Source organism: Pleurodeles waltl, chromosome 11 (genome assembly GCF_031143425.1).
Source record: "Pleurodeles waltl isolate 20211129_DDA chromosome 11, aPleWal1.hap1.20221129, whole genome shotgun sequence".
Classification (NCBI taxonomy): domain Eukaryota; kingdom Metazoa; phylum Chordata; class Amphibia; order Caudata; family Salamandridae; genus Pleurodeles; species Pleurodeles waltl.
Window position 1 is genome coordinate 855,810,539 of NC_090450.1, and position 25,337 is coordinate 855,835,875.

At 43.6% G+C, this 25,337-nt stretch overlaps 1 protein-coding gene across 2 annotated transcripts in view; it reads right to left on the reverse strand.

Annotated features, from left to right (window-relative positions):
• The window catches only part of SEZ6L (seizure related 6 homolog like), a 1,547,572-nt gene that overhangs the window by 965,506 nt on the left and 556,729 nt on the right, over positions 1-25,337 (reverse strand). For both annotated transcript variants that reach the window (XM_069214699.1, XM_069214700.1), the window contains exon 3: positions 17,914-18,047. In XM_069214699.1, the coding sequence (XP_069070800.1) occupies positions 17,914-18,047 (134 nt within the window). The remainder of the gene's footprint in view (positions 1-17,913; positions 18,048-25,337) is intronic.

Sequence of the window (25,337 nt, forward strand, 5' to 3'; positions counted from 1 at the left end):
CTGATTCCAGAAGGGTAGTTGGGATTTGTATCAAGTTACAAGGGGATGAGTGTGCACTGGGATGGAGTGTGTGAGTTTTAATGCATTCAGGGATGATAGTGGAAATTTGGCAAATTGAAGAAGAGGATAGTGGGAAGATAGGAGGAGGTGGTAGCGGAATTTGAAGCTGTGTAACTCTTTAGGAGATGGAGTAGGTCTAAGTTGTCAAGCGGAAGTTGTGTCCATTTGGATCTGGGTAGGCGGCTGACTCTCGGTGTGCTCAAAAGGTGTGGTGGGAGGGTCATCAGGGGGTGATGAACAGAGAAGTGACAGGAAGACAGAGAGTCACTAAGCTGGAGTAGACAGAAGTGAGGATGTCCATTCTTTGAGAGAGGATGAGGAAAGGAGCTTGTTGAAAAGAGGCCAGTTGTGTTCAGTAATTGTGTGAGGGTTGGGGTAAAGTGTTAGGAATGAACGCTGAGGGGTTGATGTGCGAGAGGGGGAAGCTGCTGGTTTGTTGTGTCTGGTGTTTGGAGATGTTGGGGTAGGCAGCAAAAAAGGAAGCGAGGAAGGGGAGGGACATATCAGCCAACTGTGGTGATGAAAGAGGGCTAGTGATGGCAGCCATAGTGGGAGGTAATAGTTTGTGGAAGGTTGGAGAGAAATGGTGTGGAGGTGGTTTGTGAGGCGGATGTTCAAGGACTTGAATTGGCGGTGAGCTATGGGTTGTGGGGGGCATAACAGATTGTCGGAGACTCCAGGGTGACAGAAGTTGTGGACCCGAAGGGGGGGAGTGGCTGGCGGGTGTTATGGGTAGATGGGGAGGGGGATCATAGAAGATTGTAGGAGGGCCTGAGGGCAAGATAAATTAAGTAATTTGTGCCCAGGATTGTGTTGTTGGCTTGGAACATGATCTTCCCATTGTTGTGAATGGATATAGAAAGGTTGCCCGAGAGGCTAAAGGAGGAGCAGCATTTGGGTTTGTGTCTAAAGGGGATGTTAGAGAGAAAAGACAAAGGGAAACAGCTGAGCAAGGATTTGATCCATAGGTCAATGTTGTGTGTGAAGACGAGGAGGTCGGTTTTAGGGAGCCTTTGCATTGGCAATGGTATTGTTCTGCAAAGAGTGTTTCTGTGAAGTCTTTCAAGGTCCTGTGTTTCAAGTGTTTCATTGTGTGTTTGGAAAGATTTTGGGGTGTATTTGATATTGTAAGCATTTGCGCTGGATTTGACAGGGGGCAGTTTAACTGGTGGCAGCAGGAGTCAATGACATGTTAGGGGCTGATGCCAGTTGGGACGTTATAGGTATTGACATAAGTAACCTTGCTTGGTTAAGGTTAGTCAAAACAAGTTCATCCACAACCTTGTAAAGCACACTGTGATTGAGGAAACGGGCCAAACTTGTGGCAGCTCCAGGCTCACACGATGAATTAAAGGAGGTAAAACCTCAGTTCCTCGAGGGAACACCTTGGTTGGTGACTGGACAAAAGGCACTCTAAGCATTGGGTTAGAGGTAGTGTTTCCCATCTGCCATTTTAAGGCCAGGCATGTCGTCATTCAACAAGCTGGAGCATTCTAGACCAATGCTTAACCGAATACCAGTCATACTGATTGAAAATGGATACCTGGCAGGGCTGTGAGTGAAGGTTCTTATCTCCCCCTCAATCAGCCAAGGAAGCAGAACACCGGCATTAAGCAGTTTGTAAGAGGCCCAGAGGTGGCCATTTTAGGGTCAGGAGTTGCCTCAAAATATCCCCATGCAGGCTGCACGAAGAGCGCAGAAAGTTCTGTAGGTAGGTAAGCACCTTTCTCAGGTTGAAAGTGGTGCCCGGTGTCTGATGAAGCGTTGGGGTCGCAGGACGGTCAGCATAAGTTAGAAATGTTTAAATTGGCCCTGTTAGAGGAGAAGTGTCTTTATTATGGCCAATTTGCAGTCAGGGACATGTCACACAGGCATTGTGTGGCGAGGAGCCGGGAAAAAGATTGCGGTGCAAATGTGCAGCAGCCACTTCACACCACACAAGTAAGGTGGCTGATATTGTGGAGCCAGGGCACTAGGGCTGGGACACTAGTCTGGCTTACTTGAGAACTGTGCGGGACCATGAGGCAATACACTGCAGCAGTGTGTGGGAGGCTCCTCCGGAGGCGGGGGCTGGGGCGCGGTGCAGACGGCTGATGTCAGAACACGATCAATGCAGGCAGTGAATAGCGTAGTAGTAAGTTCTATCTCAGAGTTTTTCTTCGCTCCTGCTACTAGGAACTACTCCATGCTGTTGGTCCTTTAATCACCAGCAAGCTGAGCCCCACATTAGTCCGCATCTATTAACAAATTGGTCCACCACCATCTACTCAATCCAACATGTTACCTTGTTTCATTCACTGGACTCCGGCGAGATCAGACCACCATGTATCCCTCACATTTTTCATTATCGCCAGTATTCACACTAACATCCAGGCAAGAAACGATGTGGGCCTATTAGAGCGTGGAATACCTGAAAACGCATCTAAGGACAAAATGAAGCAGAAGGAAGTCATTCGACAATATTTCTGAGCCTAAAAAATACCAGCTTCCAAAAAAGAGGTTGTGCTTTCCCTTAGTGCATGTAGTAAGGTATATTACAACTATTATTAGGGAAACCTTTTTTTAAGCACGTCTCAGTAGCGCAAATCTAGGTTCCTCCATGTAAAGGGTGTTGGGAGTAAGCAGAGTACAACAGGCTCTAATCTTGGAAAGTGCTGTCGAAGCAGACACGGAAAAAAGCAGAACGGTGATCTCAATGACACGGGCAGGTGCTTTATCATGTCTGTTATCAAGTCAGGGCAGACCATTAGCGTTGCACACATTGTTAGTCAATCATGCTAAGGAAGTTCTGGACTTTGCCCTTGGACGGTACACATTCTAGTCCATTATTTATTGCACCCATGCTGCTCCAGTATTTGCATACCAGCAATCCTTATAGCGTGCTGTTTTTTAGTCTGTACCTGCATGCATTATAAATGATTTTGCCACAAGGAAGACTTTTAGGAATTTTAATTTTGGAGAGTGTAATCACTTTAAAAAGAATTATGACGAAAACGAATGCGTTTAACAAGCCCCTGGAGTGGGGTAAAGCATATATGGAGTTCACAGAAAGTCTTCTGAGTGCTTCAGTTTCTGATGCATTTCTAATTTGATTCCAATAAAACGTAGACAGCCTTTTCTGTGTTTTTGTTTTAATAAAAATGAAGGTGCACTATGATGTTCACTTCGTTTAATGAGTCAGAGGCTGCACATTCACTTTCATTTAATTGGCAATGTATACATTTTGAGGTCTCATTAATTGTATAATGCTAAATTGGTTGCAAAAAACTCCTTTGCGAATAACATTTGAATTTATTTTTCTCAGAGCTTTTGCACCCGGGTTATGGTCAACGGAGGCATAACAGGAAACGTGTGGAACTTGTAAATATTTTGCATACATTTTAATAAATTTACCCTTTTATACCATTGTGAAATGGGTGGCGGCAAAACAGATAACAAAATCTGCACAGCTTTCATAGTAGGCAAAATTGCAAAAATAGGTGCAAAACCTTTACACTGATTTCGTCCTTTGTGGTCTTTTGAGAATGTGATTTTAAATAGTATGGACAGTTCTTGTGAAACAATAATACTATGGCTTCCTTTAAAAACTCTATTGACCTAGTCCGAGTTCAACAGGTATTAATAAATAACTAAGTAACTCCATGATCACCTCTAACTGGTACAAAGCTCGTGGCAAGATCTAGAGTTTGGTAGACGTTAGTCCACCTGAAAAGCTGGCTCAGAACATTACGTCCAACACTCTGATGGACTACTGTCTACCATATTTAGAGACCACTCCTGGCCCAGTGCTGAACCCTGCACCATGACAGGCACTTTATTTTTTCTCCAAAATTAGTGTTTGTTATTGAAAAATGAATAACTAATAACCCTAACACCCATGGAGTTTTTTCCTTGGGTGTGTGGTCATTATTTGTTTTGTTCTGTCCCTCACCACCAGGTCTTACCTGGTAGTAACAGACTGAAAAATCACACCTAATTGGGGTGGGTGGTGTAATGCTCTTACTCCAACAGCCCTTACTGTATCGTCTGTAGGAGGAGCAAGGGGAACAATGTCTGTCTGTCACCTTAAACAGGGACAAAGGGATGTCATTTTGGCAGCCAAGGTATTCTGTCATGTTTGTATTATTCCTCACAGCCCCTGCAGATATACCGGTTTCGATCATTCACAAAACACTGGCCTGTTATTCTGTAACACTGGAAAATACAAAGCCTGGAACACTGTGAAAAAGTAGCCAATGTTTTTTAAATTATGCCTATTAAAATGCACATTTCCCTTCTATCTTTTTTAATAGAGACAGTCAATTAGAACTTCAACTTAGGTTACAGAGGAAGCTATACCTGAAGTGCCTAATGGTTCTTTTTAAAAAAAATGAAAATAATAACGCATATTTGGCCGGTAGGCAGTACAGACTTTCAGAAAGAAACAAACTTCACTGTGCATTTGAGCAACTGTGCTGAACTTTTTGTTCTAGAGGGCATGACATCACTGGTTGGCCATCAAAGCGCACCTTCTTGTTTCCTTGGAATGTGAGTGGACTGTTCACACTACTCCAGATAGCAGAAGCATTGCGAAGGAACAGGATTTGTTTTGTATGTAACCTGAAACTCGAAGAAAGACCCCCATCTGCTAACATCCCAATGTTACAGGCTACTAGAAGATAAAGTAAATGAGCATGATATGACCTCTTCCAAATAACCTGCATTAAAATGTCAAGAAAGTGGCATCACTTCCACATAACTATAAATCCACACTGCGTTTGAATAGTTTAAAATAAATCAGAATTGTGATTGTTAACATTTTGTCCAAAATATTAGATATTGACTATGTGACAATTGTACGTGGGTCCTTAGATTCAGTGCAACATCCTCAAAAATGTTAGAGGGCCACAGACAGTTAATCTTCTGAATGGAAATAAAGAATTACGTTTGTTTATGATGGTAACTAGTAGTAAAAAATAGGTCTTCACCATGTTTAATTTTCATGTGCCTACTCAATAAAAAATTGCATTAGTTGCCTGGATCCTTCTTCAGCCTTCTGGTGCCTAATTAAGAGAGAATGGAGGTTGGTATCCCACCATGCTGAATCCGAAATTCCTATATCCACCTACAGACTACCAAGCACCCACCACATTAGAATCGGGCTATTTAATGAACGAGTCTCACTAGGGATTGGACACATTTTATGTCAGTGGTACCAGGAAACACCAGGAGATCCTGACATTTTCAAAATCTGCTTCCACGCCTCTGCACATAGAAGAATATGGCAAAAGTGATTAAAAACACATAGCATGACAAAAACCACTGCGAAATGTCTGGTCTTCCCACTGTGTCATGAAAAATCCGTGGTGTGATGAGTTGCCTGGGAAAAGGGTTGTGATTGCCTCATTCTCAATGGCTGTACAACAGCCATTATGGATGGTCTAATCAGATTGACCAGTTCTGATTGGCTGAATGATAACCAGTCACAAATAAATAAATACACTCTTGGTTCTGCAAGTCTAATTGGCTGCCCTTCAAATAATCCGAATACGGACCTGTTTTGGCAGTATACTGATTGGGTGCTGAAAATTTGTGTGTTAGACCTAACAGCCTTAGGGTCGTCACCCCTAATTTTTGCCTGCTTCCCTCCACGTTTTGGATACTGTTTTTGCTGGTTTTAAGATTCTGTGCACTTTACCACTGCTAACCAGTGCTAAAGTGCATATGCCCTCTCCCTCTAAACATTACAACATTGGAACATACCCAATTGGATTATTTAATTAACTTATAAATCTTTAGTAAAGTGCACTATATGTGCTCAGGGCCTGTAGATTAACTGCTACTAGTGGGCCTGCAGCACTGATTGTGCCACCCACGTATGTAGCTCCTTAACCTTGTCTCAGGCCTGCCATTGCAAGGCCTGTGTGTGCAGTTTAACTCCCAATTCGACTTGGCATTCAAAAGTACTTGCCAAGCCTAAAACTCCCCTTTTTCTACATATAAGTAATCCCTAAGGTATGCCCAGGTAACCCATAGGGCAGGGTGCTGAGCAGGCAAAAGGCAGGACATGTACCTGTGTAGTTTACGTGTCCTGGTAGTGTAAAACTCATAAATTCATTTTTACACTGCTGTGAGGCCTGCTCCCTTCATTGGCTAATATTGATACTACCCTGATATACTATTTGAGTGGTAGCTGCTGATCTGGAAGGAGTAGGGAGGTCATATTTAGTATGGCCAGAATGGTAATACAAAATCCTGCTGACTGGTGAAGTTGGATTTAATATTACTATTTAAGAAATGCCACTTTTAGAAAGTGAGCATTTCCCTGCAATAAAATCCTTCTGTGCCTTACAATCCACGTCTGGCTCGGTTCAGCTGACAGATCCCTTGTGCATTCACTCAGACACACCCCAAACACAGGATACTCAGCCTCACTTGCATACATTTACATTTTGAATGGGCTGGGAGGGCCTGACACTTGCATGTCAAAGGACAGTAGCCTGCCCTCACACAAAGGACTGCCACACCCTCTATTGGGACCCTGGAAGACAGGATTAAACTGAAAGGGGACCTGGTGCACTTCTAAGCCTCTCTTTGAAGCCTCCCCCACTTCAAAGGCACATTTGGGTATTTAAACAGGGCCTCTGCCCCTGTCTACTCAGACACTCACTGGAGAAGAGAACCTGAACCAGAACCTGCATCCTGCCAAGAGGAACTGCCTGGCTGCCCAAAGGACTCACCTGACTGCTTTCTGTGAAGGCCTGCTGCCTTGCTGTTGCCCTGCTGCCTTGCTGCCTTGCTGCTCTCTGGCTGTGTTGAGAAGTGCTCTCCAAGGGCTTGGATAGAGCTTGCCTCCTGTTCCCTGAAGTCTCAGGACCAAAAAGACTTCATCTCTACAAGAAGGACTCCTTGTGCGGTGTAAATCAACACACAGCCTGCCAGAAATGACGCACAGCCTGCATTGTGGTGAAAAATTCACTGCACGCTGAACCAGAATGGCGCAGCCCGACTTCGCAACAAGAAGATCGACGCAGCGCCAGCGTAGCGACCGGAAATTCGACACACAGCCCACTGGATCGATGCACAGCTGAGCCTGAACGATGCAGCCCGACTTCCAGAGAGGAATCGATACCACGTCTGCCATGCGGTAGAAATTTCCTTGCAACACCCATCAGATTGACGCAGCCCCTGTGACTTCATCCTGTCAGTGTCGGAAATCCACCCATCGTCCCTGGGGCATCCGAAAACCGTGCAACCCAAAGAGGATGCACGACCAAGCACCGGAAATTGATGCAAAGCCGCCCCTGAGTGAAAACTAAATGGCGCATCGCCATGTGCGGCCCGAGAAATCGACGCACACCTTCTTGTTTTCCACGTATCCCCTCCTCTGCGGTTCTTTGTGGAGATTTTGAACGCAAAACAGGTACTTTGTGCTTGAAAGAGACATTTATTGCTTTTAAGAGACTAAAGACACTGTATATAATTTTTACAGTGATATTCCAAAATACACCTATTGCATTTTAATCGTTTTGACCTGCATTTTATCAGATAAATATTATATAGTTTTCTAAACACTGTGTGGTGCATTTTTGTAGTGTTCTACTGTGTTATTGCATGATTTATTGCACAAATACTTTACACATTACCTTCTAAGTTAGGCCTGACTGCTCAGTGCCAAGCTACCAGAGGGTGGGCACAGGATAATTTGGCCTGTGTGTGTTACTTACCCTGACTAGAGTGAGGGTCCTTGCTTGGACAGGGGGTAACCTGACTGCCAACCAAAGACCCCATTTCTAACATTGTGCAAAATAAATATGGCCAGCCCACACCTCCTTGCAACAATTTTCAGCCTAAGTGGGCTTAGACAATATTTTTTTGGATTTTCAATTTAGGATATAACCCCTTTCTAGTCTGTCTTCAAAGCAGAATTTATTATCTACATAGGGGATTGCCCATGTCACCCCACATAGCCTGAGCTACGTATAATGCAAGAAAAAACATAGTATAAGTTGGGGATGAAATGAACCAGTGATACTCTGTAATAATGATATCATTTGTTTTTTTGGTTGGAGGATTTGACGAAATTAAGCATATATATCAACAGTTCTCTCCAATTTAAATACTTCGAAGTCTGTGAACAAAACACCAGAATCAAAAAAGAAAATAATGATCACACGTTTCACAGGTGAATACAAGCAATATCTTTCAGGAACTTCCTAAAAGTAGTATTACCATGTCCATATGTTTCTTCTTCCTCAGTAATAAAGACATCATTTATGTTTACATGATCATTTCAGTCCATAACCCACCAGGAGGTTGTCACAATAGTAAGGAGTCCTCTGGGTATGCACGCTGTAAGATCTGACAGCCATAGGGTGGTCTTCCCCCAAATTTTTACCTGCCTCGCTCCATCTTTCTGATCTCATTTTTGCTGATTTTAGGACTCTGCACATTTTATCACTGTTGACCAGTGTTAAAGTGCTTGTGCTCTCGCCTCTAAACATTGTAACTTTGCCTCATGCCCAATTGGCATATTTAATTTACCTATAGGTCCCAAGTAGAGTACACTAGATGTTCCCAGGGCCTATAACTTAAATGCTACTAGTGGGCGTGCAGCACTAATTGTGCCACCCACATAAGTAGCCATTTAACCATGTCTCAGGTCTGCCATTGCTAGGCCTGTCTGTGCAGTCTAACTGCCACTTCAACTTGGCATTTAAAAGTACTTGCCAAGCCTTACATTCCCCTTTTGTTACACACAGGTTACTCTTAAGGTAGGCCTTAGGTAGCCCATAGGGCAGGGTGCTATGTAAGTAAAAGGCAAGACATATACTTTTTAGTTTTACATGTCCTGGTAGTGAAAAAATCCCAACGTTGTTTTTCACTACTGTGAAGCCGGCTCCTCTTATAAGACAACATTAGAAATTCCCTTGTATGCTTTTAAGTGGTAATTTCTGATCTGAAAGGGATAGACCTGTTAGAAATAGGGTCTCTGGTTGGCAGTCAATTTGTACTGTGTCCAAGCAGGGACCCTCAGTATAGTCAGGATAAAGGAGAAACACACCTAGGTAATCCTCTCCCACCCCCTTGGTAGCTTGGCATGAGCAGAAAATCTTAACCCCAGTAGCAATGTGTAAAGTATTTGTACCAACACTCACAGTAATACAGTGAAAACACTAGAAAATTGACACTACACCAGTTTAGAAAAATAGGTCATATTTATCTAAATCAAACAAGACCAAAATAACAAAAATCCAACATACACAAGTCAGATATGAATTTTAAAAAAGAATGAGTCGTAAACCTTAGAAAACAGTGAGAATGCTATTGTTACACAAAGTACCTGGTTTGTGTAAAAAATAAAGCCGCACGGGTGAGCATGCATCAGAAAAGTCAGCGATGCATCGATTTGTCACTCGCAAGCGAGGCCTTGAATCGTTTCCTTGTCCGGTCGGCAATGCATTGTTTTTCTCCCTCGCAAGAGAGCAATGCATCGATTTCCAGACAGGCACCTTGGGTCCGGGCGGACTTTGCATAGATTTTTCACGCCCAGCGATGTTGCATCAAAATCTGGTCACACAGCATCAGACAACTGCGCTGCATGGGGTTGGCATCGTTATCAGCAGTGCTAGTGGGTGTTGCTCATTGATTTTCCACCCGCGATGTGTTGGTCTTCCAGATGCAGACGGATCATCGATTTTAGCCGTTAGGCCCGCGGCGCATCGTTTGTCAGCAGCATTGCGGATGGTGCATTGTAAATTTCCCTGCACGGTGGTCTTTGCGTGGATTGCAGTCCTTTTCCACCAGATTCACCTTTCAAGGACCCAGGGACTGGATGGGGCGCCACTTGGCAGGGCAGAAGTCTCACCAGAGAGTCCAGGTGCTGGCAGAGAGAAATATTTTATTGCCCTGAGACTTCAACAACAGGAGGCAAGCTCAACTTAAGCCCTTGGAGATTCTTTTCAAGCAGGAATGCACAACAAAGTCCAGTCTTTGTCCCCTTTCACAGGTAGAAGCAGCAACTGCAGGATTGCCCAACAAAGCACAGTCACAGGCAGAGGCAACACTTCTCCTCAGCTCTTCTCCTTTGCAGAGGTTCCTCTTGAACACTTGAAGACATCTAAAAATGTGGGGTTTTAGGTCCACTACTTATACTCCTTTCTGCCTTTGAAGTTGGCAAACTTCAAAGGAAAGTCTCTGTTGTTCACAAGATCCTGCCTTGCCAGGCTCTAGGCTCACACCAGGGGGTTAGACACTGCACTGTGTGAGGGTGGGCACAGCCCATTCAGGTGTAAGTGCCCACTCCTCCCTGCACTGTAGTTCAGATGCCCATCAGGATATGCAGGCTACTCCCCAGCTCCCTTTGTCTCACTGTCTAGAGGGAATTCACACCAGTCCAACTGTCAGTCTGATCCAGACAGGGAATTCACAAACAGGTAGAGTCACAGAATGGTTTAAGCAAGAAAATGCCCACTTTCTAAAAGTGCAATTTTCAAACTGACAATTTAAAAAACAACTTTACCAAAAGATGTATTTTTAAATTGTGAGTTCAGAGACACCAAACTCCATATTTCCATCTGACTCAAAGGGAATCTGTGCCTAAATATCATTTAAGGATAAATATCATCATGCTAACCTATGAGGGAGATAGTCCTTGCAAAGGTGAGAGATGTTTAGCAGTATTTCACTGTTAGGACATGTAAAATACACCAGTACATGTCCCACCTTTAGCACACCCTGTCCATGGGGCTTCCTAGGCCCTATCTTAGAGGTGCCTTACATGTAGAAAAGGTTGAATTGGCAGCTTAAAACTGCACACACAGACACTGCAGTGACAGGTCTGAGCCATGTTTACAGGGCTACTCATGTGGGTGGCACAACCAGTGCTGCAGGCCCACTAGTAGGATTTGATTTACAGGCCCTGGGCACCTCTAGTGTACTTTACTAGGGACCTACCAGTAAATCAAATATGCCAATCAGGGATAAGCCAATTCCACAGATAATTTACACAGGAACACTTGCAGTTTAGCACTGTTCAGCAGTGTTAAAGTTCCCAGAGTACCAAAAACAGCAAAAACAGAGTCCAGCGCACAGACAAAACATAGGAAGCAGAGGCAAAAAAGACAGGGAGATTATGCCAATGACGCCAGGTGCAACACAACCTACCATATTTGGTATGGTTGGAATGGTAGTGAGAAATCATACTTACTGATGAAGCTAGATTCTCTGTTACTATTTAAAAAATGCCACTTTTAGAAATTAGGCATTTCTCTGCTCCTAGTGCCATCTGTGCCTTACAGCCTGTCTCCAATCCACGTCTGGTCTATGATGGTTGACAGCTTCCCTTGTGCATTCCACCCAGACAGCCATAAACACAGGACACTTAGCTGCATCTGCATTCATCTGCATAGAGATGGGTCTCTCTGGGCAGGAAGGGTGGAGCGGCACTCTTACACTTCCGAGCAGCAGCGGTTCCTCCGCTATGGCAGAGGAGCGCCGCCCCCCTCCGCAAGCAGCAGAACCTCAAATCTTTTACAATGAAAGGATAATAAACTATGCTTATTATCCTTTCATTGTGAAAGGGGCGGGTCATGTGAGATTACGGGGATGAGAGGAGTGCACTGTGCACTCCCCTCAGTGTGCATGTGCTTTTGGCCAGCAGTCTCGGGCCAGCCAAACAAACATGCGCACTGTGCTCTTTCCAGCCCGGCACTGTGTTGCCAGGCTGAAGAATGCAAGCACAGGCACCCAGTCTGCTTGGGAACACCTTGGCTGGAGCTCCCAGCCAATCCTAATGCTGCTCTGAGCAGCATCAGGATTGGCCGTAGGGCAGGCTGGGAGCTTGTGCCTGCTAAGGAGACAGATGAGGGATATTTTTTTTATTTTTTTTTCCAAATTTGTTTGTGTTCTCTCTCTCCCAATCCCCCACCCTCCCAGTGTGCCACCACGCCCCTTCAAAGCACAGTGAGCCGTGGCTGCTTCAGAGGCCATGGCCTGCCCTCACTCAAAGGACTGATAATCTCCCAGAAGGCTCCTGGCAGACAGGGCTGGGTTGAAAGGGGAGCTTGTGCATTTCAAAACCACTTTATAAAGTTTCCTCCATTTTGCACTTTGGGGTGTTTATATACTGGGTCTGTGACCCCCACCAAATCAGACACTTCTGGACCTACAACTGGACTCTGTCAGAGGGACTACCTGGCTGCCCAAAGGACTCATCTGGCCTGCTTGCCTGGAAGGACTGGTGGCCTGCTGACCCCTAACACTGCTGGAAGGACTCTGCCTTCCTCCTCAAGTGCACTCCAAGTGTTTGGATTGAGTTTGTCTCCTGTTCTGAGGTACCACGGCTATCACAGACTTCACCAAAGAGAATAAAATCCAGTGCATTGAAAAAATGACTGCAAAACCTGAAAAAGTCAGTGCAAAGCCTGCTGGATCGGCGCAGTGCCTGCTGCACAGCAGAAAAATCACTGCATCGTTTCTGCTCAACACATCCTGGGTTTTCTATGCATCGTCCCTGGGCATCAAAATATCCCCGCCTCGCAGTAAGGAACCAATGCTGCATTCCCAGAAACCAAAGCATTGCCTTGCAGCATGGAAAGAAACAAAGCATCGACTTTGCTGCGACAGAAAAATCAACGCATCGCTTTAATTTTCGAGATAGCTCCTCCTCTGCAGCCCCTCTGCATCGGTATGTTTGACGCATCCCAGGTACTGGTTGTTAAAAGGATAAACCACTGATTCTTAAGGATTGAGACTCATTTGAACCTTTAAAAAGTGATACCTTGACTTTTGCATATTAGATTTTTGTCATTTTGGTTTTATTCCATTCAGATAAATTTTATCTACTGTCCTAAACTGGTGTGAAGTACTTTTTGTCATGTTTTAACTGTGGTACTGCATGGGGTATTCCACAACTACTTTACCCAGTGCCTTCTAGGTTAAGCCTGCCTGCTTATGTCTAACATTGATGATGACAGGACTTGTGTTTCTGCAGTGCCATACAATAGCAACGTGTACACTACTTACCCACATTTAAAGACCATTTTGATTTTTTTTCTGCCATTTTTCCCTGCTTCAAATTTTTTCTATTCTTCCTATACATCATGTCCCTATCTGGTTCTACAGGTGGAGCCATGAAGTTTGAGCTAGCTAGGCTGGAGGAATATTGAGCTAACCAATTGAAATTGTGCTGGGTTGTACAATATAATCCTGAGAGCACATGCTCAGTATTTGTTTTACAGAGTTGTGCCAGCACCTAGTTGACAGTAAACTGACTGACTGCAGGAAGCTTGCTGTGGAGGAGGACCTCTGGGCTAGCACCAGAATGTCCAAAAGGTATCTGTGGGGGACACCCACACAGGTGGTCAGGGTTCCCTACAGAAGAAAGAAGGGGGAGAAAAACGTAACAATAAGGAGTTCTCCAAAGGCCCAAAAATAATTCCAAAGGGAGTAGTGGTAACCAGTCCCAGTTTGATCCTAAGAAGAAACAGTTCTATGATCACATGGCAGGGAGGTGTGTACCCCAATGTGCAGAGTGCTCCAAGTATGATCACTAACATGGACTCCAAATGCTCTAAGATGGCACAGCTCCCCCTGGAGGGCAGACAACTTGGTTGGCTAGCTTAGCACTCGGGGAGGAGATAGTCCCAGATAGTTTTATGGAAGAGACAGGAGGTAAGCAGACATGGTGCCATAAGCCCACTTGCCTGCCAATACTTCCAAGTATAGGTAGTGGGTCACCATTAATGGGTAACGGGTATAGGCTATGCGTTACACAGGAGTCCGCAAGACAACTCTCAAGCGCCAGCTGGTTCATAATCATTAACAATTGTGAGAGCCATCTACTGGTGATTCTGCTTCTCTTTGAATGGGAAGTGTCTCTGGTACTCTGAAAGTAGATGTGAGCCCTGCCATGCCTGTAGATTGTCTGGCAAAGGCCAGGAGGGAGGTAGAGTTCAGGTCTCACTTGGAGATGATGGGATTGCCTGAGTGAGCCTGTATGACCACATGGGCCATGGCTGCCCATGAAGGGAGTCGAGAGCGACTGGAGCCTGGAACAATGGCCCAGACAGCTGCCAAGAAGAGGGGCAAAGGGCATGGGAAACTGGTCCCTGAAGTTCCCACAGTTAAGGCTGATGGGGCCCATGAGCCAAATCGGGGAGGACATTGCCATTCTAGGTGACCTACCTGAGCTTGCTGGCTAGCAAGTTAAGGGTGGGCCCACCACGGAGGAATTCTGCAAAGCACAGCAAGAGAGTCCCACTCTTGAAAGCTTGAGGCGACAGGACTCAGCCAATGTAGCAGATGAAGCCTTCAGGATCACCTAATCTACTGGGAGAATGATCTCCTATATAGCGAGCCTAAGGCCCGGGGTGCTGGGGCAGCACATGTGCTGGTGATCCTTCAATGTTACCGGGCCTTCCTACTGCATCTGTCTCACGACATAGCCCTGCAGGACATTTAAGGCAAGACAAAACCTTTGCCAGGCTTGCTGTCCATTTCTATTGGCCCCGAATAAAGACAGCCTCAAATATATTCTGTAGGTCCTGTCCCACCTGCCATGCCAGTTGGTAGTCAGGAAAAAAGCTTAAAGATCCCCTGATCCCACTTCCTATTGTTGGCACCCCTTTGAAAGTGTGACCATCAACGTCATTGGTCCATTCGACCCCAAGACAGCCCTAGGCAACAGGTTCATCCTGGTCTTGGTGGACCCTGCTACCCAGAAGCAATCCCTCTGAGGATGGTGACTGCACCTGTGGTGACCAGAACTCTGATGGGGATCTTCACTCATGTGGTTTTCCCCAAAGAAATAGTGTCTAGTAGAGGCACTAACTTTGTCTACATGCATGGAGCCCATGTGAGGTGCATTTGGTGTAACTTATAAGTTCACCACACCCTATCACCCCCAATCCAATGGTGTAATTGAAAGGTTCTACAAGTCTTGAAGAGCATGATTGCTGGCCTACCTGAGGCCATAATGCGTAAGTGTGATGTCCTCTTGCCATGCCTTCTCTTCCCCTACAGGGAGGTGCCACAGACAGGAGTAGGGTTCAGTCTCTTTGAACTCCTCTGTGGCTACCCTCTTAGGGGACCTCTAAGCATTGTCATGGAGGGGTGGGAGAAAGCTCCCAGAGAACCCCTTCAGGATGTTGCCAGCTACACGTTGACCCTCTGGAACCAGATGCACCATTTCTGGAAAAAGGCCAGGAGCAACCTCAAGGCTAGCCAAGAGGTAATGAAACTCTGGTACGACCAGAAGGCCTCTCTGGTGGAGTTTCAGCATGGTGACAAAGTAAGGGTCATGGAGCAAGTAGAGTCCAATGCTCTGCAGGACCGCTGGACTTGCCCATATGAAATCAAGGATCTTAAAGGGGGGCACTATCTTAGTGGACATTCAGACCTCTAGGAACCCCCAACTAAATAAAGCCTCAATTTGAAAGGTGCAAAGTATGCATGCTCTTTCTGACAGATGAGGGTGTGGAAGGGGAAAGTGACCCTCTCTCTGACCTCCTCCCGCACAGGAACATGATGGCTCAGTGAAGGGTGTCAACCTCTCTGCTACTCTGAGCCCAGAGCAGCAAGGTGATTCTTACCAGTTGCTGGGACAGTTTGCCTCACTGTTCTCCCTCATCCCTGGACTCACACACCTGTGCGTCCATGATATTGACAAGAGAGACAGTCCCTCTGTGAGGAAATTAATTTACAGGTTGTCAGACAGGGTGAGAGCCAGCATCAAGGAGGAGGACTTCAAGATGTTAGTTTAAGGGGGATTGAACCCACTAACAGTCCCTGGTCCATCCCCGTGGTGTTGGTACCAAAGGCTGACCCACCAGGTGCCAAACCAGAGCTTCAGCTCTGCGTGGACTACAGAGGACTGAATTCCATCACCAAGACTAAGGCACACCCCATTCCCCAAGCTGATTAGCTCATTGACAGGCCAGACACTGTCAAATTCCTAAGTATGTTTGATTTTACTTCAGGATACCGCCAGATCGCCTTGACTAAGGGAACAAAAGAGAAGTCAGCATTCTCATCCCCTGAAGTTCATTACCAATTCTGGGTGATGCCCTTTGGCTTGAAGAATGCCCCTGCTACCTTCTAATGGTTGGTTAACAGGATCCTGGTGGTCAAGGAGGCTTTCTGTGCCGCCTACTTAGACAACATTGCCATCTACAGTACCAACTAGGAAGAACACCTGCATCACCTCCAAGAGGTGCTTCAGGCCCTGCAACAGGCAAACCTGACAATCAAGGCTAGCATGTGCCAGACTGGGCAGGGTTCTGTGGTCTATTTGGGACACTTGGTAGGTGTTGGCCATGGGCAGCAAAGGAGGCCAAGATTGAAACCATCATGGCCTGGCAACCATCTAAAACCCAAATGGAAGTGAGGGCCTTCCTAGGCCTAACTGGCTATTACCAAAGATTTGTTAAGGGATATTGCACTATCATTGCCCCCTCAACTGAGCTGACTTCTAAGAAGCAGCCCAGATTGGTGATTGGACAGAGGATAAAAAGCCTTTGATTCTCTCAAGGAAACCATGTATGCAGCACCTGTGCTCCAGCCCCCTGCTTACTCCAAGGAATTCATTGTGCAGGCGGATGCTTCAGAGCATGCCATAGGGGAAGCCTTAGCACAACTGGATGAGGAGGGCCTAGACCAATCAGTAACCTTTATTATCAGGAGGTTATTTCCACAGGAACAGAGGTGGAGTGCCATTGAAAGAGGAGCATTTGCTGTGGTTGGGCCCTGAAGAAGCTGGGACCATACCTTTTTGGGACTCATGTCTGGGTTCAGACAGACCACAGACCCCTCAGATGGCTCATGTAGATGAGGGTTTAAAATACTAAACTCTTGAGATGGTCCATCTTTCTACAGGGAATGGACTTTATTATGTTACTCCATTCTGAAATCAATCCAAAAAGCCATTTTGTTTTTTAACTCCTCCAAACTTAAATTCAACATATTTTGGCCATAATGGTTTCTGACCTCCTGAGGACAAAAGAAAGACAAAAAAACAATACATATGAGGAAAAACATAATACAGTTTATGACAGAGCAGCTTTTGGCAGTTTTCCAGATTGACTCTTCTTCATTGGTGGACAAAAAAGATGAATCTGATTAGTTTTGACAACCCCTATTACAGACAATAACAGCCATTATTAGAAGATGGTGGTGGGATTGACAACTTTTGAACTGGTAGTAGTCATTTGTTTCTCTTTCAGTATTTCCTAGATTACTGATTGCCACAGACACTTTTTTGACACTTGACTAGCAGACTGAGAGATCCCTAAATCCCTGTGGACGACTTTGTGACTCAGAGAGTATTTCCCCTGGATGCAGTGCTCACATTTTAGGGTGGTCCTGAAACTGTTTCGATAAGCTATCACCTCCAAATTTCACCAAACAGTACTGCAATGCCATTTGGAGGAATTCTACAAGTTTCCGAGATCTTTTCAGGATGGCAGTGGGGACTGTTCTTGGGCACAGCATGTGCTTCTGCTCACGTTTGGCCCGATAGCCCCTACTCACATTCAAATCTTCTTGTGTTTAATTGCCCCAACTCCATGTGCTTCATCACCAGACCTGCCAACTTAAAAACATATTTTGCCACGTGAGGTGGGTGAGGGGCTTTGGTAGTGGCAGGGCCCATGCCTGGAACAAACTAAGAGCCATTTATTGCCCCGCTCCCCAACACCCCCATCCTAAAAATAAGAAAAATCTTGCAGACTTTGGCATTGATGTCCTGGGGTGGTTTCACACCCCTTAATGAATAATAGGTCTTCAATGCATAGTGACATTATGTTATTTGGTTATCAGCATTGCAGGACTTATCAGCCACACAGGTTTGTCCGTGTCACAGACGTAGGTTCTTACCTGCAGTTCTACTCCATACCCAGTGTAAACAGTCACGTTGTACGTGCACTCGAGATAGTTGTGCAGCGGTAGAGGCGGATAGTCCGTGGAGTCGATGTACCCTTCCGGATCGTAGAACATCACACTGCACAGAACTAAAGATAAAGAATCATTAATGGAAAGTACATGCGACCTGCTTGCAGAAAAAGACAACATAAACCCAGAAATCGTTTGCAACACAAAACCGACATAATAGAGAAACAGCGTCATTCTATGCATATTGTATTATTGTTAAACGGTACAATATAGGGAGAATATAAAGTCTTAAAATAAACTGCAAGGAGTTTAGAGGGTTAATAAATAGATTGTCTTGGCAGGTGGAATCATCTCTTACACAGACGGAGCTCTAGACCAGACAAATCGGTCACAGGTCTAATTCCCTTGGGTTCAACTCAGGTTTTTGGGATCTGCTTACATACCCATGGTCCCTTGGTCTGGTAATTTGGAATCCGGGATATACCAATACTGTGAGGTGCAGTATTTGTACAGTACCAGTACAGTATTAGTGCGCCATTCTTAGACCTACACCTTGGAATGGGGAATATTACAGTAGTACTGCAAGTTCTCTTACATTCTGAAATGCAAAGTTTGGTGGATGCTGTTTTTTCTGTGGGTTTGTTCTCAACAAATTAGCAGAAGCAAGGCCTGTTACAGAATGTGAGCACCAGGTGAGCCAAGCTATGGTATGCCAAGAATGGCGTCTTAGTAGTTGACTGGAGCAGCGCTATTTTGCCACCTTAGGAGTGGTACATAGTTGTTTATCACAGATACTTTCAAGGTTTGTGCTGCTTTTTTTGTGAATAAAGCAGTATTTGTTGACATTTCTAAAGTAAACAACAGAACATAATACAAACAATGCACAAAACAACATACCAACACAGTTATAACATAACAGGGAACAAGGCAACAGAAGAGAGCATATCACACCAATCACAATAAAAAAAAAATTGAATTACAATAATCCAGCACAAAAACAAAACAGTCCAAAAAAACAGTACAAGTCGCCACAAAAAAAAAAAATGTATCACACTACTACCTCATAATTCCGTTTTCAAAATACAGTGGTGAAAAGTGTTCGGAGGAGCACTGCCTTAACTTACCATCAAGGACATGAAATAGGGCCAGTCAAAATGTATAGTAAACTGGCTATAGAACTCGATCTATAAAGATTGCTGCGAAGAAAATGAAGAGCAGCCGATGGTATCTCATTTGTATTGAGAACCAGACAAATTTCAATGTGTAGAGGCATCTGAAAAGTTGCTTTTATGAAATGCTTTGTAAAACTATTTTGAAGAAACCCATAGAGGAAATATTTGTCCATCCTGCTCATGCGTTTTTGGCTTGATGCACCGAGTTCTGCTGCACACTAAAAGAACTGTTCGAATGCGGGAAATCTAGATCAGATTGTTAAGGTTACTTACATTTCTGAAGCTCAAACCGCACTTATGATGGCAGAAAATGCACCTGTGTGGTGAATTTTCCAACACTTTAAATCTGGGGTTAAAGAAGGAAATGGACATTAAACAGGGCATAGCCAGGGAAAATGAAGTGCATGAACATCAATTAATAATTATGTACAGGCTCAAACTTGTTTATCGGGAAATTAGGCAAAGCCCGATGGGCTGGAATGACAAGTTAGTGCTGCTCGGTTTTAACTGCTTGTGTGCCTGTTTTATCATTTTATGGTCTTCTTGGCAGCTTTATACTGTGGATTTCCCTGATATTAAAACAAACATTGCTCACAGCCACCTGAAATCCATGCAGTCTTCTATGTAGTGCAACACAATTCATGTCTTTTCCAGTACAAAACTGCCTCAATTTGCAAAAATGGGCCACTTTTTTAGCCATCTAATTTACTAATGTGGGCCACTTTTATTTTGATGCCCTGGCTGATTTTTGGTCCCAGCGTGACCATGGTTATGTGGGTATTCTCAAGCATTTGTGGTTAGATTCCCACACAAGAAAGGTAGGTAAAGCATCTCTTCTTTTTTAAAGATGGCAGTAAGATGGAAAAGGGAAGTGATCACTCCCATATTTAATAACCATGTAATGGAAGAGATTTCTCCAAAGGAAAATATTTACCAATGAAGAAAAAAATCATTTTGTAGTATATGCACATTCTTGCAACATTTACTCATCCAGAAATTTCAGATAGTGAAAAATATACACAAATTTGTTTTTGGAAGTAAGATAAATGTATAGTAAGTGTCAGTGAAAAAATGAAAACTAAAGAGAGAAGATTTCTGAGTTTTGCTATCTGTGATTTATGAATGAGGATCTTTGTGGATAAGTATCCACAAATAAATCTTTTTAGTGGACGACCAACCACTGAATCATGCACATAATCGACTCTGTGCTAAAATCTTTAGATTTTTGCTTTCAGATATTATCAATTTTTAGGAGGTTTATTTTTACAGTTCAAGGAGTTCAAAATCTTGCATGATATAAATATACCAATTCAATGCAGTGAGGAAAGTATTTGAGACCAGATAGTAAATATTCAAGGTGAAGGTCGGTTGAATGATCAAAGGCAAGGAATTCCACAGTGTGGATGACATCCAAGACAAAACTTTCTATCATATGAGGCTAAGAAACTATAGTGCAGATCTGAAGAACAAACGGCCCAACAAGGTTTAAAGGATCTCATTTTATTTTGGAGGTAAAACCGTTTTTTCAGTGAAAGACCTTGCACACCAAAGAAGAGCTATCGAAGAGGCAGTCGGTGGAGAGCTGTCAGCTTGCATCGGCTGATGTACTGTGCTTCTTGCTGCAGTTGCAAGCATCCTACAGCAGCAGATGCAAGGTCTAGACTACAGCAATCAGTGCAGCCCTCACAATCATGCTGGGGAGATGCAGTATTGTGACACATGACCCTTGTTCACTAAGGTCTGTGAGTCTGGCTGGCATAGGTTGCGGGAAGACTAGCCACAGTGGAGGAAGTCTCCTGTGTCCACGAACTTACCAAGACCCAACATATTAATTTAATGAACAACGACCCCACTTTGGCATCTGTTAGGACTGTTTAACTTCTGATACTGAGTTATTCACCTCCCCCACATTGTGTATATATTGGGCATGTAACAATGTCAGAGCCAGACAGGGATATGTATTTATAGTTGGTGTGAGTTCTGCCAGCCTTTTGTCACAAATTCACAAACACACAAGAAATCCACACTGTTGTTTTTAAAGTCATTATTGTAAGCCAATTGTAGCACGGAATAAATTAAACTAAACCATTGCAGGATTCAATCAAATCAGTAAGGACAGAATGTAAATGTTTTGAAAACAGGCAACAAGCTAAAAGAAGCCTTTCATGCCGACCTGGATCTGGACGATGACTGTCACCCTGTAAGTCTCTAAGGCCCATATTTATACTTTTTTCTGCACTACATTTGTGTCACTTTTTTACGCAAAAGCGGCGCAAACTTACAAGATACAATTTTGACGCAAAAGCAGTGCAAACTTACAAAAGACAATTGTATTTTGTAAGTTTGCCCCACTTTTGCATCAAAAAATGACGCAAATGCGGTGCTAAAAAGTATAAATATTGGCCTAAGTGCCTCCTTTGAGGTCTTGGGTGGCTTTGGAAGTGTTTTCCCCTGGTGGATTTGGACTTAAAGGAACATAGCCAGAAGGTAAAACCTTTGGCCAGGATGTACCCTGCTAGTGTATCTGACCCGCGCTCCATCACAATCTTTGTCAAATCACCCTTATTTCCTGTTCTACCGTGACCAGTAACTATGATTGGTACTTTGGGTTCTTGGTACTAGTTCTACTTAAAACTTGAATAATTCATATCCCAGTTCCCCCTAATATTTTATGACACTTTGGTGGCATATTTTTAAATTAAACTTTACTTATTTTTCTAATTCATTTCAGGATTGTTATTGTTTTAAATTTCAAATTATTACTGTTTTAACACTGCATGACTACTTTACACATCAGCCTAAATTAATTTCTGCCATTGCTAACAGGGAGTTGGCTCAGGTTGCTTTTTTTACTTTAGTGGTTCACCCTCACAAGGATTGCTATTATTATTTGAGGTGGGTACTTAACCCCCTCCACTAATTACCCAACATCGTTACACTCATGACAGAGGTGGCCCGTTTAATGTGCTAATATTCCCTAATCTCACCTCGTCAAAATACTCTACAATATGTCACCTTTTTAGGTTTTTGAAACTCATCTTTTGGATCACAAACACTCCACTGACTGGAGCTCAGGCAAGAGATGATGAAATTAAGACCAAGTGTGCACAAATCAGTATTTAATGTTGGGTATTTCATAAACTGTGGATATATCCCCAAGGAGGAGTGACTGCTTTACACAGCACATTTAATAACAGCATTAAAGTATTAACATATCAACCAAGCACTGGTGTACATTGAGCACTTTGGTGATGTGGTTCCAGTTCAGGCTTTCCACTTAGGTTCATGTGGAAAAAAATGTATGGGAAAAGTAAATGTAGTGAAAAAAGGCCATGACCACTTCACAAAAACATGAATGAGTATGGAAAATAACCCTTCAGGTATACTCTTTGACAAAGTCTTATAGACATTTGTGAATCAGCCCTGAAACATCAGTCTCTCTATTAGAAAAAATGCAACGCAGGTCCAGTCCTTTCTATTTGTGCTAAGTGTACATGCATTCCTTTTATATATGTACTATAAAATGCCTCTTATGCTAGGTATTTGTAAGAAATTGGAGTATTGGTGTGTTTGACACCCCAACTCAATTATCAATAACAATCCTTGTCAGGGTGAACCACAAAAATCACTAAACTAAACTGTGCTTAACACTTTGGTAGCTTGGCATAAAAGCAATCAGGCTTGAATTAGAAGCAATAAATAACATATTGATGTGGTACTCAAACAGTAGTAAAGTGAAAACACAACACAAGAGAAATCCCAAACCAATTTAGAAAATAGAGTAAATTTTAATAAATAAAATTACACCAAAACAACAAAAGATCACGTTCTGCGTATGCCACTTTTATGCACACTGCTAGCTTGTGAGCGTTGGGCACCCCTCTGTCTAAACTCTAAAACTGGTTCTAATCAGTTCTTTTTTTTCCTGTGGGTTTGGCTCCTGCCTGGTTAGTGAAACCAAGGGCAGGGAGGTCCTGCTGTGAGCTGTATTTGCCCATGTAATAGAAGGCTTCTTCTGAAGGATTGGGTACAAACCTCCAGGCTTACCTTAGTGCAATCAGGGCAGGGGCAAAGATCCTCCTGAAACATCCCATCAGAAAGCCCCAAACCTCCTCACACCCAGGTCCTCTGTTCACTGTCTGGGAGCAATACAGCTCACACCAAAGGAAACCCATTAACAGTCAGGTGGTCCTAAAGACTGACAGAAAGGCACATGTGGCATAGTCAGAAAAATGTGAACTTTCTAAAAATGCCATTTTCAAAATAGCAATTTATCCATCCTGACTATTAGGAGGTTGTAACTTCCTATTCTAATGAGTCCTTGAATAATTTTCCTAGTTAGTCTCAAAATAAAGTTATCCATTATGAGGAGTTATAATGTAATCCCGTGGTTTTCTACGGGAGCCCCTGCCCTGCTGCAGTGAAAAAACTACTTTGGACGGCCAAAGGTTTATTTTACCAGGCAGAAATAGCAGCTTTCAACTGCACTACAGGCTGCAATGGCAGGTTTCAGACATGTTATATAATGCTATTTTAGGGGGTGGCACAATAAGTGCTGCAGTCCACAAGTAGAACTTACTTTACAGGCTATGGGTACATGTAGTACCATATTGTAGGTAGTTAGATATTAAATGTACCAATCAGATATAAACATATTTGACCATGTTGGAGGGGAGAGGACAAAAATTTTACTGCTGGTTATCAGGGATAAAGTGCACATAATCCTAAAGTCAATAATGGGTTCAGCAACAGAAGGCAAAAATCTGAGGTGTCCCTGGCAAAAAGGCAAATTTCCAACAGTCCCTATGAGTCTCTGTAGGAATGATCAGATTTGAAAGTTCATACAGTCAATTTACCCTCGAACACAGGGTCTCACTTAAAATTGTGTGGTAATGGAAAATCCCAAAATGTTTGACAAACGTGTTACATCTAGAGGAGAAAATTTCACCAACAGATCCTACTGCAGATGTAGCACATTTTCCAGAAATCAGTGAAGTTTTCATCACCACCCAAATTTAAATCAGGCTGTCTTTTTATAGAGTTTAAACATCTCTAGAATAGGCCACAAGATTTTTTTGGGTGACGCTTCCCTGAGTTTAAACGGCTTGAAGGAATATAATCACATTTGAAGAAGTTCCTGGTAAAACAAGGTGCCTAGCCCTAGCTGGTAATTTCAAATTCTATTAAATACGCTGGGAGTGTTTTCTTACTTTATTTTCTGTGTATGAAATCTGCCCTCTGCACATGCTCACTGTAGATCTTTTTCTTTTTTAACTGCCCTATGTGCCTGTATTATGACTTAGTGCACAGTGACACAAATTTTTTTTTTAAACGTGTAAAATTGGTTCCCCAATTGGGTTATCTCTCTTTCAATTAAGGTCATTCTGAGCTGTCACAGAGAATGTGTGGCTACGCATGTACCTTAAATGTCACATGTGTGTATTTATATCACCCACATATATGACAGAAATGTATTAAAAAAGAGAAGGGCAATCTGCAAGAAAGTAGCCATGATTGTGTCCAGGGTAATCTCCGATCATCGACTAGTGCATGTGGTAAAATTCACATCTCACAATCACCAACTCAGCACATTTGTTTATCGGAGAAGAAACACCCTTTAGATGAAGACTGTGGTTGCGGGTGCAAGAACGAAGACCCAATGACTCCTATTGGCATTCATGGACTGGAGCTGGTTCCCATGTGTCAAGTAGTTGGCCTCCTGTTACATAGTATAGGAAAACAAACAATAGGACTTCTTATTACAAGGAGACCTTGGTGACCATTGTGCACCAGACCCTACACGAGCCCTGGATGGGGCACGACATGCTTCCTAGAGGCCTGTCCTAAGGTCTGGAAGAGTGACGAACAGGATCTTTCCCAGCAATTTTGTCACTTACAGCAAATGTGATATGGTGCTGAGCCTTCCCCAGAAAGGGTGCAAGACTGGGCAAGATGCACAATTTTCACTGCTCAGTACTTCTTGCCATGAAGAAAAAGTCTTCATTTGGACCTCACAGGAAAGGTATCCATCCTTGTGGACCTCTGCCCAGTTACAGCCTCCAGCCTTGTCTTGCGAGAGGATTTCATGAGCAAAAAAAGTGATAAAGTCTGAAGGTAAACTTTTGGCCTGCGGTGAAGCGGCAAATATACTCTATCAGCAAAGTTACATTGGTGGATTTTGAAATATGTTGTATCCCACTCTGAGCTTTTAGTACCAACATTGAAGACTTATGTGGG